General features: G+C 48.3%; 1 protein-coding gene across 1 annotated transcript in view; it reads left to right on the top strand.

Annotated features, from left to right (window-relative positions):
• LOC132762611 (neuronal acetylcholine receptor subunit alpha-7) overlaps positions 1 to 16,941 on the top strand; it is a 155,401-nt gene that overhangs the window by 59,551 nt on the left and 78,909 nt on the right. The window contains exon 3 of the mRNA XM_067471251.1: positions 11,478 to 11,522. Within this exon, the coding sequence (XP_067327352.1) occupies positions 11,478 to 11,522 (45 nt within the window). The remainder of the gene's footprint in view (positions 1 to 11,477; positions 11,523 to 16,941) is intronic.

Here is a 16,941-nt window from a genome sequence, read left to right as displayed (position 1 = left end):
GAAGATGCAGATCAAGAATAGGGCTCCACAGCCACCTACGAACCCACAAGGAAACGCATAATGGAAGACCATCTTACTCGTCCAACGAGGGATCGCCTAAGTAAGTAGGTAAAGTAAGTAAGTTGTTCATTCATTCAGTCGTCTCCGACTCTTCGTGACCTCATGGACCAGCCCACGCCAGAGCTCCCTGTCGGCCGTCACCACCCCCAGCTCCTTCAAGGTCAGTCCAGTCACTTCAAGGATGCCATCCATCCATCTTGCCCTTGGTCGGCCCCTCTTCCTTTTGCCTTCCACTTTCCCCAGCATCATTGTCTTCTCTAGGCTTTGCTGTCTCCTCATGATGTGGCCAAAGGACTTCCACTTTGTCTCTAGTCTCCTTCCCTCCAATGAGCAGTCGGGCTTTATTTCCTGGAGGATGGACTGGTTGGATCTTCTCGCAGTCCAAGGCACTCTCAGCACTTTCCTCCAACACCACAGCTCAAAAGCATCTCTCTTCCTTCGCTCAGCCTTCCCTAAAGTCCAGCTCTCACATCCGTAGGTTACTACAGGGAATACCATGGCTTTGGCTAGGCGGATCTTTGTTTCCGGTGTGATGTCTCTACTCTTTACTATTTTATCGAGATTGGACATTGCTCTCCTCCCAAGAAGGAAGCGTCTTCTGATTTCCTGGCCGCAGTCTGCATCTGCAGTCATCTTTGCACCTAGAAATACAAAGTCTGTCACGGCCTCCACATTTTCTCCCTCTATTTTCCAGTTGTCAATCATTCTTGTTGCCATAATCTTGGTTTTTTTGACGTTTAGCTGCAACCCGGCTTTTGCGCTTTCTTCTTTCACCTTGATTAGAAGGCTCCTCAGCTCCTCCTCGCTTTCGGCCATCAGAGTGGTGTCATCTGCATATCTGAGGTTGTGAATGTTTCTTCCAGCAATTTTCATCCCGGCTTTGCATTCATCAAGCCCCGCACATCGCATGATGTGTTCTGCATACACGTTAAAAAGGTTGGGTGAGAGGATGCAGCCTTGCCGTACGCCTTTCCCAATCTTACAAGACAGTATAGTTCAAAGTAATGCTATTCCAAGATGGTCCCTGGATCTGCAAATTCAATAAGCTGAAATCTCAGGGTACATTTCGAATGGCGAATGGGATTTGGTGGGTAAGTTCCGTGGGTCTTCTTCTAACATTTGGTTGATCCAGTTTAGCAGGGGAGGTCTATATTCTTATATGGGATGCACAAGGACATCTGTCTTTAAACACCAGACCAGTGTAGTAAAATCAGCAAGCACTTTATTGAAGGATATATGTAAGCAAGGGAGCCCCTGGTGGTGCAGTAGGTTAAAGCGCTGAGCTGCTGAGCTTGTTGACCAAAAGGTCGCAGGTTCGATTCTGCTGTCAGCCCTAGCTTCTGCCAACCTAGCAGTTCGAAAACAAGCAGATGTGAGTAGATCAATACGTACCGCGCCAGCGGGAGGGTAATGGCGCTACATGCAGTCATGCCGGCCACATGAACTTGGAGGTGTCTATGGACAACGCCGGCTCTTCGGCTTAGAAATGGAGATGACCACCACACCCCAGAGTCAGACATGACTGGACTTAATGTCAGGGGACAACATTTACCTTTACCTATATGTAAGCAAAGCAATAAAATGGTAAAAACAGTATAGTTCTAAGTAATGTAATTCCAAGATAAAAGTCAATTCATAAACATCCAGGTAACAAGGTAAAAATGCAAGGTTCAAGGCAAAGAATCCATAGAATATGGCAGCATGGAAATTCAATGAACAGAGCAGGAACTTGGCAATACTTGAAACATGAAGGTAGAAATCACTTGACTGTCATGAAATAACAACATTGATTAGACTGAAGTGAAACTTTCCCTGGTATCAATATAAAGCCTTTCCTGGCCCCTGAAACGAAAGGAAAGCATTTCACTTGCCCTTATCTCTGTTCTCCTGGAGACAAATTGACCTCCTTCGAGCCTGAGAACTATGTCTCCATTTACAAAAGTCTAGTTCATCCTCATTAACAAATCATCCTTGGAGAAAGACTTCTGTGGCCCGTTCCCAGGAATTTGATCTTGTGCATCTGCAGGAAAAACACCTATTTCATCAGACAGCTCAGGCCTCTTTCCTGAGCTTAACTCCCAGCAAAACCCTCATCTTCATTGACAACAGACACAGGGCTAGAAGAACCTTTATCCCCATTGACATCAGACATAATCACAGGCTGAACTACAACAGACATGACTGACACTTAACAGATTGTGAAATGCATTTGCAGATATTTTACATTGGCTATTTAGTTTAATACTGTATATACTCATGTGTACGTTGACTTCATGTGTAAATCGAGGACACAAACTATTTTAAGTTGCGCCCGTACCTTGGGAAGTCTGATCTGGCCACAGTGGTCCACGCTCTTGTTACATCCCCAATAGACTACTGCAATGCACTCTACGTGGGGTTGCCCTTGAAGACTGTTCGGAAACTTCAAATGGTCCAGCAAGCGGCAGCCAGGTTACACACAGGAGCGTCATTCAGAGAGCACACCACCCCCTGCTGTGTCAGCTCCACTGGCTGCCGGTTCAGTTCAGCACAATTCAAGGTGCTGGTTTTGACCTACAAAACCCTGTACGATTCCGGTCCAGTGTATCTGTCCGAACGTATCTCCCTCTACGTCCCACCCTGGAGTTTGAGATCATCTGGGGAGGCCCTGCTCTCGACCCCACCGCTATCACAAGTGAGGTTGGTGGGGACGAGGAGCAGGGCCTTCTCGGTGGTGGCCCCTCACCTGTGGAACTCACTCCCGGGAGAAATTAGGGCATCAACATCCCTCCTCTCCTTCAGGAGGAAAGTAAAGACGTGGTTGTGGGACCAGGCCTTTGGGCAATTTGATAACTAGGTAAGGACAATCAAGCGACTAGGACTGACAGGACTGACAATGTGGAATTTGGAATTTGGACTATGAGATAGCGAACGCTGACCGTCTATGAGGAGTAATTAGGTTTGTATTGTTTTATTGGTTTTATTGGTTTTAGGGTTGTAATGCAGGAAGTGTTGTTTAACTGTTCAACTGTTTAATTGATGTTATTTTGTTTTACTACTGTTCTGTGATGTTGGCATCGAATTGTGCATTTGAAAGCCGCCCTGAGTCCCCTTCGGGGTGAGAAGGGCGGGGTAGAAGAAACTGAAATAAATAAATAAAATAAATTTTGAAATAAGTTGGGGATTATTCTGCATTCTGATAGGAGTTGAAGTTCAGAACTCACACGGAGAGCTCTGTTTTTTGAGTTGATCTTTTGACACAAATTTCTAGACTTCTCCATGAGTGTATAGGATAGTCAGGGAAAAAAAACCCGAAGTTGGATTATTAGAATTTTATGCCTTTGATTACTCAAGTACCTCTCATGTGAGAATAAATTATTTCCAGAACTTTTCTTCTTATTGCATCTCATTCTGAGAGATTTTGTGCACTTTTAGATACTCACGTGACTTTTCTGACGTCATTGTGAAACACTTGGTGGTACAAGCAATTGACAATGTCGTCTGTGCGCATACAGAAGAAGATCTACAAGCCACTCTCAACACCTTTGCAGAAGCATACACGAAGCTTGGCCTGTCACTGAACATCGAGAAAACCAAAGTGCTGTTCCAGCAGTCACCAGCCATCCCCTCTCCAATGCCAGAGATACAACTTAATGGTGTAACATTAGAAAATGTTGACCATTTCCGCTCCCTTGGCAGCCACCTCTCCACCAAAGTCAACATCGACGCCGAAATACAACACCGCCTGAGCTCTGCAAGTGCAGCATTTTCCCGAATGAAGCAGAGAGTGTTTGAGGACCGGGACATCCGTAGGGAGACCAAGGTGCTTGTCTATAAAGCTATTGTCCTCCCAACCCTGCTTTATGCCTGTGAGACGTGGACTGTCTACAGACGTCACATGCAACTCCTGGAACGTTTCCATCAGCGCTGCCTCCGGAAAATCCTGCAAATCTCCTGGGAAGACAAGCGGACAAACGTCAGTGTGCTGGAAGAAGCAAAGACCACCAGCATTGAAGCGATGGTCCTCCAACATCAACTCCACTGGGCCGACCACGTTGTCCGGATGCCTGACCACCGTCTCCCAAAGCAATTGCTCTACTCTGAACTTAAGAACGGAAAATGGAACGTTGGTGGACAGGAAAAGAGATTTAAAGATGGGCTCAAAGCCAACCTTAAAAACTCTGGCATAGACACTGAGAACTGGGAAGCCCTGGCCCTTGAGCGCTCCAGCTGGAGGTCAGCTGTGACCAGCAGTGCTGCAGAATTCGAGGAGGCACAAGTGGAGGGTGAAAGAGAGAAACGTGCCAGGAGGAAGGCGCGTCAAGCCAACCCCAACCGAGACTGCCTTCCACCTGGAAACCAATGCCTTCACTGCGGAAGAAGATGCAGAGCAAGAATAGGGCTCCACAGCCACATACGGACCCACAAGGAAATCCATAATGGAAGACCATCTTACTCGTCCAACGAGGGATCGCCTAAGTGAAGTGATAAGCAATTGTCTCCCTCCACCCAAGACAATACTTTTTGGGACAAAACACATCCAGCTCTATTACTCCTTTCCAGCTGCTACTAAGGAGGCTGTTCAGGTCCTGAACTGGTGCTTGGCAGCTGTGATGGATGAGGGCAAACAATGTGAAATTGAATCCAGACAAGACAGAGGTACTCCTGGTCATTCGCAAGGTTACAGCCTGTGTGGATGGGGTTATACTCCTCCTGAAGACTCAGGTTCGCATTTGGGAGTGATCCTCAATTCATTGCTGAGCCTGGAACCTCAGGTTTTTGCATGGCCAGGCGAGCATTCGCACAATTAAAACTTGTGCACCAGCTGCACTTGTACCTTGGTAAGTCAGACTTGGCCACGGTGGTCAAAAGTAGGCGCTAGAAGCAATATCATACGAAAGCTGACTGGCACAACCTGGGGATCACAACCAGACACAGTGAAGACATCTGCCCTTGCGCTATGCTACTCTGCTGCTGAGTATGCATGCCCAGTGTGGAACACATCTCACCACACTAAAACAGTAGATGTGGCTCTTAATGAGACATGCCGCATTATCACGGGGTGTCTGCGCCCTACACTACTGGAGAAATTACACTGCTGAGCTGGTATTGCACCACCTGACATCCACTGGGAATAGTAAAAAGACCAAGGCAGTGACATCTCCAGCTCATCCCGTTTGGGTATCAGCCAGCATGTCAACGACTTAAATCTAGAAATAGTTTTCTAACATCTACAGAGACACTCGCTGAAACACCTCAGCAAGCGAGAGTCCAAAAGTGGCAGGCTCAAACCCAGCACCTCAACCAATGGCTGATACCAAATGAGAGACTCCCCCCTGGGCACACAGAAGACTGGGCGACTTGGAAGGTGTTGAACAGACTGCGCTCGGGCACCACGAGATGCAGAGCCAACCTCAAGAAATGGGGCTACAGGGTGGAATCCACGACATGCGAGTGTGGAGAAGAGCAAACCACTGACCACCTGCTGCAATGCAACCTGAGCCCTGCCACATGCACAATGGAGGACCTCCTTGCGGCAACAACAGAAGAACTCGAACTGGTCAAAGGACATTTAATCAACTACCAAACTCGCAAATTTTGTATTTTGTCTGTTTGTTTGTTTTGTTCTGTTAGAAATGTAATACAATTGACTGGTTGCCCTGACACGACAAATAAATATGTGCTCTATGTGGGGTGGCCTTTGAAGACTGTACTTACTTACTTACTTAGGCGATCCCTCGTTGGACGAGTAAGATGATCTTCCTTGATGACTATTTTTGTGGGTCCGTAGGTGGCTGTGGAGCCCTGTTCTTGCTCTGCATCTTCTCCCACAGTGAGGGCATTGGTTTCCAGGTGGAAGGCGGTCCCGGTTGGGGTTGGCTTGACGCGCCTTCCTCCTGGCACGTTTCTCTCTTTCACCCTCCACTCGTGCCTCCTCGAATTCTGCAGCACTGCTGGTCACAGCTGACCTCCAGCTGGAGCGCTCAAGGGCCAGGGCTTCCCAGTTCTCAGTGTCTATGCCAGAGTTTTTAAGGTTGGCTTTGAGCCCATCTTTCAATCTCTTTTCCTGTCCACCAACATTCCATTTTCCATTCTTAAGTTCAGAGTAGAGCAACTGCTTTGGGAGACGGTGGTCAGGCATCCGGACAACGTGGCCAGTCCAGCGGAGTTGATGGCAGAGGACCATCGCTTTAATGCTGGTGCTCTTTGCTTCTTCCAGCACACTGACGTTTGTCCGTTTGTCTTCCCAAGATATTTGCAGGATTTTCCAGAGGCAGCACTGATGGAATCGTTCTAGGAGTTGCATGTCTGTAGACAGTCCACGTTTCGCAGGCATAGAGCAGGGTTGGGAGGACAATAGCTTTATAGACAAGCACCTTGGTATCCCTATGGATGTCCCAGTCCTCAAACACTCTCTGCTTCATTCGGGAAAATGCTGCACTCGCAGAGCTCAGGCGGTGTTGTATTTCGGTGTCGGTGTTGACTTTGGTGGAGAGGTGGCTGCCAAGGTAGCGGAAATGGTCAACATTTTCTAGTGTTACACCATTAAGTTGTATCTCTGGCATTGGGGAGGGGATGGAGACTGTGTGGAAGCTTCAAATAGTCCAACGGGCATCAGCCAGGTTGCTCTCCAGAGTGACATACAGGGAGCATACAATTCCCCTGTTGCGTCAGCTCCACTGGCTGCCAGTCAGCTACCGAGCACAATTCAATTTTGTCCCTGTGCATCATGCATGCGAGTGAGCATTGCATTATTTGGTTACACCTTCAGTTTTGAAGTACTGCAATTCAACAAGGCACAACGGGTAGCCCATATATTCACATTTTGAGAAGAATTTATATTCTTTAGTCTTTTGGTAGATCTTTTCTGTCTTCTCTTTCCAGATCATTTATTTATTTATTTATTTATTTGCTGCATTTGTTGACCGCCGTTCTCAGCCCTAGGGCGACTCACGGCGGTGTACAACATATTAAAAAAACAGTTTACAATAGGCAATATCACAACAAAATTAACATGACTATCACTAATACAATTACACTAAATCATCCGCGCCGTCTCATCGTAGAATCATAAACCAAACTCGTTATCCATATTCCGTTCCGATCATCATTGCCAATTGTTGTAGCACTTAGTCAAACGCCTTCTCAAATAGCCATGTCTTTAGGCTCTTGCGGAATACCAAAAGGGAGGGCGCTTGTCTGATATCTACAGGGAGGGCGTTCCACAGCCGGGGGGCCACCACCGAGAAGGCCCTATCTCTCGTCCCCGCCAGGCGTGCCTGTGAGGCAGGCGGGATCGAGAGAAGGGCCTCCCCAGACGATCTCAAGGTCCTCGTGGGCTCATAGGCCGAGATGCGGTCAGACAGGTATTTTGGGCCGGAACCGTTTAGGGCTTTGTAGGCCAGCACCAGCACCTTGAATTGGGCCCGGTAGCAGATCGGCAGCCAGTGGAGCTGGAACAACAAGGGCGTTGTGTGCTCCCTGCGTCCCACTCCTGTTAGTAACATGGCTGCCGCGTGCTGGACTAGCTGAAGCTTCCGGTCCGTTTTCAAGGGCAGCCCCACGTAGAGAGCGTTGCAGTAGTCAAGGCAAAGCAAAGCAAAGTTTTTTTTTTTTTGCAGTGCAAAGCTTAATAATGGATTAACGCTCCCCCAAAGCAAGACTTTCAGTACTTGTCTTTTTTTATTATTCAAAGGCCACTGCTTGTCTGATGCATTACACAAATGTTTGTATGGCTTGCAAGTAATAGCCTTGCCATTAACATTGATGAGGCTTTGCCCAGAATTGCGGCGGTAACAAGCAACACCTTTATGAAGCCATTATTAACAAAGCCTCCAAGGAAACCACACCGATAATGACTAATGAGTGACTCCGCGGTGAGAGCAGGGCAGAGGGAACAAGTCCATTTCCACCAAGGTTGTTAAATAACTGTTTGGCTCAAAGGCTGATGGGGTTTGCTGGTGATGGATTGACTTTGGCTATGGGAGGAAGCACAGAGAAGTAGGCTTGACGGACTTGCAAAATATGAATCATAGAATCATAGAATCAAAGAGTTGGAAGAGACCTCATGGGCCATCCAGTCCAACCCCATTCTGCCAAGAAGCAGGAATATTGCATTCAAATCACCCCTGACAGATGGCCATCCAGCCTCTGCTTAAAAGCTTCCAAAGAAGGCGCCTCTACCACACTCCAGGGCAGAGAGTTCCACTGCTGAACGGATCTCACAGTCAGGAAGTTCTTCCTCATGTTCAGATGGAATCTCCTCTCTTGTAGTTTGAAGCCATTGTTCTGCGTCCTAGTCTCCAGGGAAGCAGAAAGGAAGCTTGCTCCCTCCTCCCTGTGGCTTCCTCTCACATATTTATACATGGCTATCATATCTCCTCTCGGCCTTCTCTTCTTCAGCCTAAACATGCCCAGCTCCTTAAGCCGCTCCTCATAGGGCTTGTTCTCCAGACCCTTGATCATTTTAGTCGCCCTCCTCTGGACACATTCCAGCTTGTCAATATCTCTCTTGAATTGTGGTGCCCAGAATTGGACACAATATTCCAGATGTGGTCTAACCAAAGCAGAATAGAGCATGGGGAGCATGACTTCCCTAGATCTAGACACTATGCTCCTATTGATGCAGGCCAAAATCCCATTGGCTTTTTTTGCTGCCACATCACATTGTTGGCTCATGTTTAACTTGTCCACGAGGACTCCAAGATCCTTTTCACATGTACTGCTCTCGAGCCAGGCGTCCCCCATTTTATATCCTTGCATTTCGTTTTTCCTGGCAAAGTGGAGTATCTTGCATTTGTCCCTGTTGAACTTCATTTTGTTAGTTCTGGCCATTCATCTCTCTAATCTGTCAAGATCGTTTTGAATCCTGCTCCTGTCCTCTGGAATATTGGCTATCCCTCCCACTGAGTATCAGTGGCAGCCAGTGATGTGGTGAAACCATGAACTAGCTGCGTTGCTGTGGCCCTCAGAAAAACAGAGGAATTCCAGACATGAAACAGTCTGGGCCAGGTTTCCTGCAGGCAGGAAGAAGCCGGGGTTTGAAGCTGCAAGGCTATTCAGTGGTAATCAAAGTGGGCAATTGCAACATTCACACTTGGGTCAAGTAGAAAAGAGTTCCTTCTCCCACCCTGGACTTTTGGGAGTTGTACTTCACCTACATCCACAGAGTGCTGTGGACTCAAACAGTGATGGATAAGGACCAAATTTTGCACAAATACGCCACATGCCCAAGTGTCAACAGACCTTGACATTTGGGAGTTGTAGTTGCTGGGATTTATAGTTCACCTATAATCAAATAGCATTCTGACTCCATCAAGAATGGAATTGAACCAAACTTGGCACACAGAACTCCCATGACCAACAGAAAATACTGGAAGGGTTTGGTGGGCAGTGTCCTTTGGTTTTGGAGTTGTAGTTCACCTACATACAAAGAGCACTGTGGACTCAGTGATGGATCTGGACCAAACTACACGAAGACTCAATATGCCCAAATGTGAACACTAGTGGAGTTTGGGGAAAATAGAACCTTGACATTTGGGAGTTGTAGTCGCTGGGATTTATAGTTCACCTGCAATCAAAGAGTATTCTGAACTCCATGAACAATGGAATTGAACCAAACGTGGCACACAGAACTCCCATGACCAACAGAAAATTCTGGAAGGGTTTGGTAGGCATTGACCTCAAGTTTTGGAGTACAAAACCCCAGCAACAACGACTCCCAAATGTCAAGGTCTATTTCCCCCAAATTCCACCAGTGTTCACATTGGGACAGATTGAGTATTTGTTCCAAGTTTGGTACAGATCCATCATTGTTTGAGTCCACAGTGTTCTCTGGATTTATGTAAACTACAACTCCAAAACTCAAGGTCAATGGCCACAGTGCTCTCTGGATGTAGGTGAACTACAACTTCCAAACTGAAGATCAATGTCCACCAAGCCCTTCTTGTATATTCTGTTGGCCATGGGAGTTCTGTGTGGGAAGTTTGGCCCAATTCTTTCATTGGTGGGGTTCAGAATGCTCTCTTATTGTAGGTGAACTACAAATCCCTGAAATTACATTTCCCAGATGCCAAGATAATAATAATAAAACTTTATTTATACCCCGCTACCATCTCCCAAGGCACTCGGTGCAGCTTACATGAGGCCGAGCCCACAATACATAAATACAAGCAATACAACCACAAGATTTCGGATGTTTGGAAGATCTATTTTCCCCAAATTCCACCAGTGTTCACATTTGGACATACTGAGTATTTGTTCCAAGTTTGGTCCAGATCCATCATTGTTTGAGTCCACAGTGCTCTCTGGATGTAGGTGAACTACAACTTCCAAACTGAAGATCAATGTCCACCAAACCCTTATTGTATTTTCTGTTGGTCATGGGAGTTCTTTGTGGGAAGCTTGGCCCAATTCTATCATTGGTGGGGTACAGAATGCTCTTTTATTGTAGGTGAACTACAAATCCCTGAAACTACATATCCCAGATGTCAGGGTCTATTTTCCCCAAATTCCACCAGTGTTCACATTGGGACAGATTGAGTATTTGTTCCAAGTTTGGTCCAGATCCATCATTGTTTGAGTCCACAGTGCTCTCTGGATGTAGGTGAACTACAACTTCCAAACTGAAGATCAATGTCCACCAAGCCCTTCTTGTATTTTCTGTTGGTCATGGGAGTTCTGTGTGGGAAGTTTGGCTCAATCTATCATTGGTGGGGTTCAGAATGCTCTTTGATTGTAGGTGAACTACAAATCCCTGAAACTATATCTCCCAGATGCCAAAATCTATTTTCCCCAAATTCCACCAGTGTTCACGTTGGGACAGATTGAGTATTTGTTCCAAGTTTGGTCCAGATCCATCATTGTTTGAATCCACAGTGCTCTCTGGATGTAGATGAACTACAACTCTCAAACTCAAGGTCAATGCCCATCAAACCCTTCTAGTGTTTTGTTGGTCGTGGGAGCCCTGTTTTCGATTCCATCATTGGTGGAGTTCAGAATGCTCTTTGATTGTAGGTGAACTGTAAATCCCAGCAACTACAACTTCAAAATGTCAAGGTCTATTTCCCCCAAACTCCATCTGTGTTCATATTTGGGCATATGGAATATTCGTGCCAAGTTTGCTTCAGATCCATCATTGTTTGAGTTCACAGTGCTCTCTGGATGTAGGTGAACTACAAATTCCAAACTGAAGGTCAATGTCCACCAAACCCTTTTAGTATTTTCTGTTGGTCAACGGAGTTCTGTGTACCAAGTTTGATTCAAGTTCATCATTGGTGGAGTTCGGAATGCTCTTTGATTGTAGGTGAACTATAAATCCCAGCAACTACAACTCCCAAACGACAAAATCAATCCCAGCTATTCCTTATAGTCATTGCAGCTCTGTTGGAGGAGAAATAATGCCAATCTTGATTTGTTTCTTTCCTTTCCTTTGACAGGATGAAAAAAACCAGGTGTTAACCACCAACGTTTGGCTCCACATGGTGAGTGTAAACACTCTGGGTCTTACTTGGGAAAAGGTGATTGTCTGAATGTGTTTTTGAGGTCAGGAAAACATCATCACAATGAGTAAAGTGGTGTTTTTAAGGTTTCGGATGTTTGGAAAGCATAACATTGACTTTATCTAGATTTGGGCCAGTAGGCTGTTAGGAATTGTGGGAGTTGTAGTCCAAAACACCCGGAAGCCCAAAGTTTGCCCATGCCTGGCCTAAACCCAATGGATGGAAGGAGTGTTTTAAAAATATTCCCAAAATGTGGTTTTGAGGGTTGAAAATCTCTGAACAGAAAAATCTGCCACAGATATGAATTTCCCTTCCTTCCTGTCCCTCCTTTCTTCTTCCTTTCCTTCTTCTCCTTCCTCCCTCCCTTCCTTCCACACTCCACCCGAAAGGACTCCCATCCCTTCTTTCCTCCCTCCCTTTCTTTCCTTTTCTTCCTTCCTTCCCCTTCCTTTCATCCCCTCCTCCTTCCTTCCTGTCCCTCCCTCCCTCCCTCCTTCTCCTTCCTTTCCTTCTTTCCCTCCTTCCCTTCCTTCCTGTCTCTCCTTTCTTCTTCCTTTCCTTCTTCTCCTTCCACCCTCCCTTCCTTCCACACTCCACCCGAAAGGACTCCCTTCCCTTCTTTCCTCCCTCCCTTTCTTTCCTTTTCTTCCTTCCTTCCCCTTCCTTTCCTCCCCCCTCCTTCCTTCCTGTCCCTCCCTCTTTCCTTCTCCTTCCTTTCCTTCTTTCCCTCCTTCCCTTCCTTCCTGTCCCTCCTTTCTTCTTCCTTTCCTTCTCCTTCCTCCCTCCCTTCCTTCCACACTCCACCCGAAAGGACTCCCTTCTCTTCTTTCCTCCCTCCCTTTCTTTCCTTTTCTTCCTTCCTTCCCCTTCCTTTCATCCCCTCCCCCTTCCTTCCTGTCCTTCCCTCCTTCCTTCTCCTTCCTTTCCTTCTTTCCCTCCTTCCCTTCCTTCCTGTCTCTCCTTTCTTCTTCCTTTCCTTCTTCTCCTTCCACACTCCACCCGAAAGGACTCCCTTCCCTTCTTTCCTCCCTCCCTTTCTTTCCTTTTCTTCCTTCCTTCCCCTTCCTTTCCTCCCCCCTCCTTCCTTCCTGTCCCTCCCTCCTTCCTTCTCCTTCCTTTCCTTCTTTCCCTCCTTCCCTTCCTTCCTGTCCCTCCTTTCTTCTTCCTTTCCTTCTTCTCCTTCCTCCCTCCCTTCCTTCCACACTCCACCCGAAAGGACTCCCTTCCCTTCTTTCCTCCCTCCCTTTCTTTCCTTTTCTTCCTTCCTTCCCCTTCCTTTCATCCCCTCCTCCTTCCTTCCTGTCCCTCCCTCCCTCCTTCTCCTTCCTTTCCTTCTTTCCCTCCTTCCCTTCCTTCCTGTCCCTCCTTTCTTCTTCCTTTCCTTCTTCTCCTTCCTCCCTCCCTTCCTTCCACACTCCACCCGAAAGGACTCCCTTCCCTTCTTTCCTCCCTCCCCCCCTTTCTTTCCTTTTCTTCCTTCCTTCCCCTTCCTTTCATCCCCTCCTCCTTCCTTCCTGTCCCTCCCTCCTTCCTTCTCCTTCCTTTCCTTCTTTCCCTCCTTCCCTTCCTTCCTGTCCCTCCTTTCTTCTTCCTTTCCTTCTTCTCCTTCCTCCCTCCCTTCCTTCCACACTCCACCCGAAAGGACTCCCTTCCCTTCTTTCCTCCCTCCCTCCCTTTCTTTCCTTTTCTTCCTTCCTTCCCCTTCCTTTCATCCCCTCCTCCTTCCTTCCTGTCCCTCCCTCCTTCCTTCTCCTTCCTTTCCTTCTTTCCCTCCTTCCCTTCCTTCCTGTCCCTCCTTTCTTCTTCCTTTCCTTCTTCTCCTTCCTCCCTCCCTTCCTTCCACACTCCACCCGAAATGACTCCCTTCTCTTCTTTCCTCCCTCCCTTTCTTTCCTTTTCTTCCTTCCTTCCCCTTCCTTTCATCCCCTCCCCCTTCCTTCCTGTCCCTCCCTCCTTCCTTCTCCTTCCTTTCCTTCTTTCCCTCCTTCCCTTCCTTCCTGTCTCTCCTTTCTTCTTCCTTTCCTTCTTCTCCTTCCACACTCCACCCGAAAGGACTCCCTTCCCTTCTTTCCTCCCTCCCTTTCTTTCCTTTTCTTCCTTCCTTCCCCTTCCTTTCCTCCCCCCTCCTTCCTTCCTGTCCCTCCCTCCTTCCTTCTCCTTCCTTTCCTTCTTTCCCTCCTTCCCTTCCTTCCTGTCCCTCCTTTCTTCTTCCTTTCCTTCTTCTCCTTCCTCCCTCCCTTCCTTCCACACTCCACCCGAAAGGACTCCCTTCCCTTCTTTCCTCCCTCCCTTTCTTTCCTTTTCTTCCTTCCTTCCCCTTCCTTTCATCCCCTCCTCCTTCCTTCCTGTCCCTCCCTCCCTCCTTCTCCTTCCTTTCCTTCTTTCCCTCCTTCCCTTCCTTCCTGTCCCTCCTTTCTTCTTCCTTTCCTTCTTCTCCTTCCTCCCTCCCTTCCTTCCACACTCCACCCGAAAGGACTCCCTTCCCTTCTTTCCTCCCTCCCCCCCTTTCTTTCCTTTTCTTCCTTCCTTCCCCTTCCTTTCATCCCCTCCTCCTTCCTTCCTGTCCCTCCCTCCTTCCTTCTCCTTCCTTTCCTTCTTTCCCTCCTTCCCTTCCTTCCTGTCCCTCCTTTCTTCTTCCTTTCCTTCTTCTCCTTCCTCCCTCCCTTCCTTCCACACTCCACCCGAAAGGACTCCCTTCCCTTCTTTCCTCCCTCCCTCCCTTTCTTTCCTTTTCTTCCTTCCTTCCCCTTCCTTTCATCCCCTCCTCCTTCCTTCCTGTCCCTCCCTCCTTCCTTCTCCTTCCTTTCCTTCTTTCCCTCCTTCCCTTCCTTCCTGTCCCTCCTTTCTTCTTCCTTTCCTTCTTCTCCTTCCTCCCTCCCTTCCTTCCACACTCCACCCGAAAGGACTCCCTTCCCTTCTTTCCTCCCTCCCTTTCTTTCCTTTTCTTCCTTCCTTCCCCTTCCTTTCATCCCCTCCTCCTCATTCCTGTCCCTCCCTCCTTCCTTCTCCTTCCTTTCCTTCTTTCCCTCCTTCCCTTCCTTCCTGTCCCTCCTTTCTTCTTCCTTTCCTTCTTCTCCTTCCTCCCTCCCTTCCTACCACACTCCACCCGAAAGGACTCCCTTCCCTTCTTTCCTCCCTCCCTTTCTTTCCTTTTCTTCCTTCCTTCCCCTTCCTTTCATCCCCTCCTCCTTCCTTCCTGTCTCTCCCTCCTTCCTTCTCCTTCCTTTCCTTCTTTCCCTCCTTCCCTTCCTTCCTGTCCCTCCTTTCTTCTTCCTTTCCTTCTTCTCCTTCCACCCTCCCTTCCTTCCACACTCCACCCGAAAGGACTCCCTTCCCTTCTTTCCTCCCTCCCTTTCTTTCCTTTTCTTCCTTCCTTCCCCTTCCTTTCCTCCCCCCTCCTTCCTTCCTGTCCCTCCCTCTTTCCTTCTCCTTCCTTTCCTTCTTTCCCTCCTTCCCTTCCTTCCTGTCCCTCCTTTCTTCTTCCTTTCCTTCTCCTTCCTCCCTCCCTTCCTTCCACACTCCACCCGAAAGGACTCCCTTCTCTTCTTTCCTCCCTCCCTTTCTTTCCTTTTCTTCCTTCCTTCCCCTTCCTTTCATCCCCTCCTCCTTCCTTCCTGTCTCCCCCTCCTTCCTTCTCCTTCCTTTCCTTCTTTCCCTCCTTCCCTTCCTTCCTGTCCCTCCTTTCTTCTTCCTTTCCTTCTTCTCCTTCCTCCCTCCCTTTCTTCCACACTCCACCCGAAAGGACTCCCTTCCCTTCTTTCCTCCCTCCCTTTCTTTCCTTTTCTTCCTTCCTTTCATCCCCTCCTCCTTCCTTCCTGTCCCTCCCTCCTTCCTTCTCCTTCCTTTCCTTCTTTCCCTCCTTCCCCTCCTTCCTGTCCCTCCTTTCTTCTTCCTTTCCTTCTTCTCCTTCCACCCTCCCTTCCTTCCACACTCCACCCGAAAGGACTCCCTTCCCTTCTTTCCTCCCTCCCTTTCTTTCCTTTTCTTCCTTCCTTCCCCTTCCTTTCATCCCCTCCTCCTTCCTTCCTGTCTCTCCCTCCTTCCTTCTCCTTCCTTTCCTTCTTTCCCTCCTTCCCTTCCTTCCTGTCCCTCCTTTCTTCTTCCTTTCCTTCTTCTCCTTCCTCCCTCCCTTTCTTCCACACTCCACCCGAAAGGACTCCCTTCCCTTCTTTCCTCCCTCCCTTTCTTTCCTTTTCTTCCTTCCTTCCCCTTCCTTTCATCCCCTCCTCCTTCCTTCCTGTCCCTCCCTCCTTCCTTCTCCTTCCTTTCCTTCTTTCCCTCCTTCCCCTCCTTCCTGTCCCTCCTTTCTTCTTCCTTTCCTTCTTCTCCTTCCACCCTCCCTTCCTTTCACACTCCACCCGAAAGGACTCCCTTCTCTTCTTTCCTCCCTCCCTTTCTTTCCTTTTCTTCCTTCCTTCCCCTTCCTTTCATCCCCTCCTCCTTCCTTCCTGTCCCTCCCTCCTTCCTTCTCCTTCCTTTCCTTCTTTCCCTCCTTCCCTTCCTTCCTGTCCCTCCTTTCTTCTTCCTTTCCTTCTTCTCCTTCCTCCCTCCCTTCCTTCCACACTCCACCCGAAAGGACTCCCTTCCCTTCTTTCCTCCCTCCCTTTCTTTCCTTTTCTTCCTTCCTTCCCCTTCCTTTCCTCCCCCCTCCTTCCTTCCTGTCCCTCCCTCCTTCCTTCTCCTTCCTTTCCTTCTTTCCCTCCTTCCCTTCCTTCCTGTCCCTCCTTTCTTCTTCCTTTCCTTCTTCTCCTTCCTCCCTCCCTTCCTTCCACACTCCACCCGAAAGGACTCCCTTCCCTTCTTTCCTCCCTCCCTTTCTTTCCTTTTCTTCCTTCCTTCCCCTTCCTTTCATCCCCTCCTCCTTCCTTCCTGTCCCTCCCTCCTTCCTTCTCCTTCCTTTCCTTCTTTCCCTCCTTCCCTTCCTTCCTGTCCCTCCTTTCTTCTTCCTTTCCTTCTTCTCCTTCCTCCCTCCCTTCCTTCCACACTCCACCCGAAAGGACTCCCTTCCCTTCTTTCCTCCCTCCCTTTCTTTCCTTTTCTTCCTTCCTTCCCCTTCCTTTCATCCCCTCCTCCTTCCTTCCTGTCTCTCCCTCCTTCCTTCTCCTTCCTTTCCTTCTTTCCCTCCTTCCCTTCCTTCCTGTCCCTCCTTTCTTCTTCCTTTCCTTCTTCTCCTTCCTCCCTCCCTTTCTTCCACACTCCACCCGAAAGGACTCCCTTCCCTTCTTTCCTCCCTCCCTTTCTTTCCTTTTCTTCCTTCCTTCCCCTTCCTTTCATCCCCTCCTCCTTCCTTCCTGTCCCTCCCTCCTTCCTTCTCCTTCCTTTCCTTCTTTCCCTCCTTCCCCTCCTTCCTGTCCCTCCTTTCTTCTTCCTTTCCTTCTTCTCCTTCCACCCTCCCTTCCTT

Source organism: Anolis sagrei, chromosome 9, assembly GCF_037176765.1.
Source record: "Anolis sagrei isolate rAnoSag1 chromosome 9, rAnoSag1.mat, whole genome shotgun sequence".
In the NCBI taxonomy this organism is placed as follows: domain Eukaryota; kingdom Metazoa; phylum Chordata; class Lepidosauria; order Squamata; family Dactyloidae; genus Anolis; species Anolis sagrei.
The sequence above is the reverse complement of the archived record's forward strand: the minus strand, read 5'-3'. Positions and strand labels throughout refer to the sequence as shown.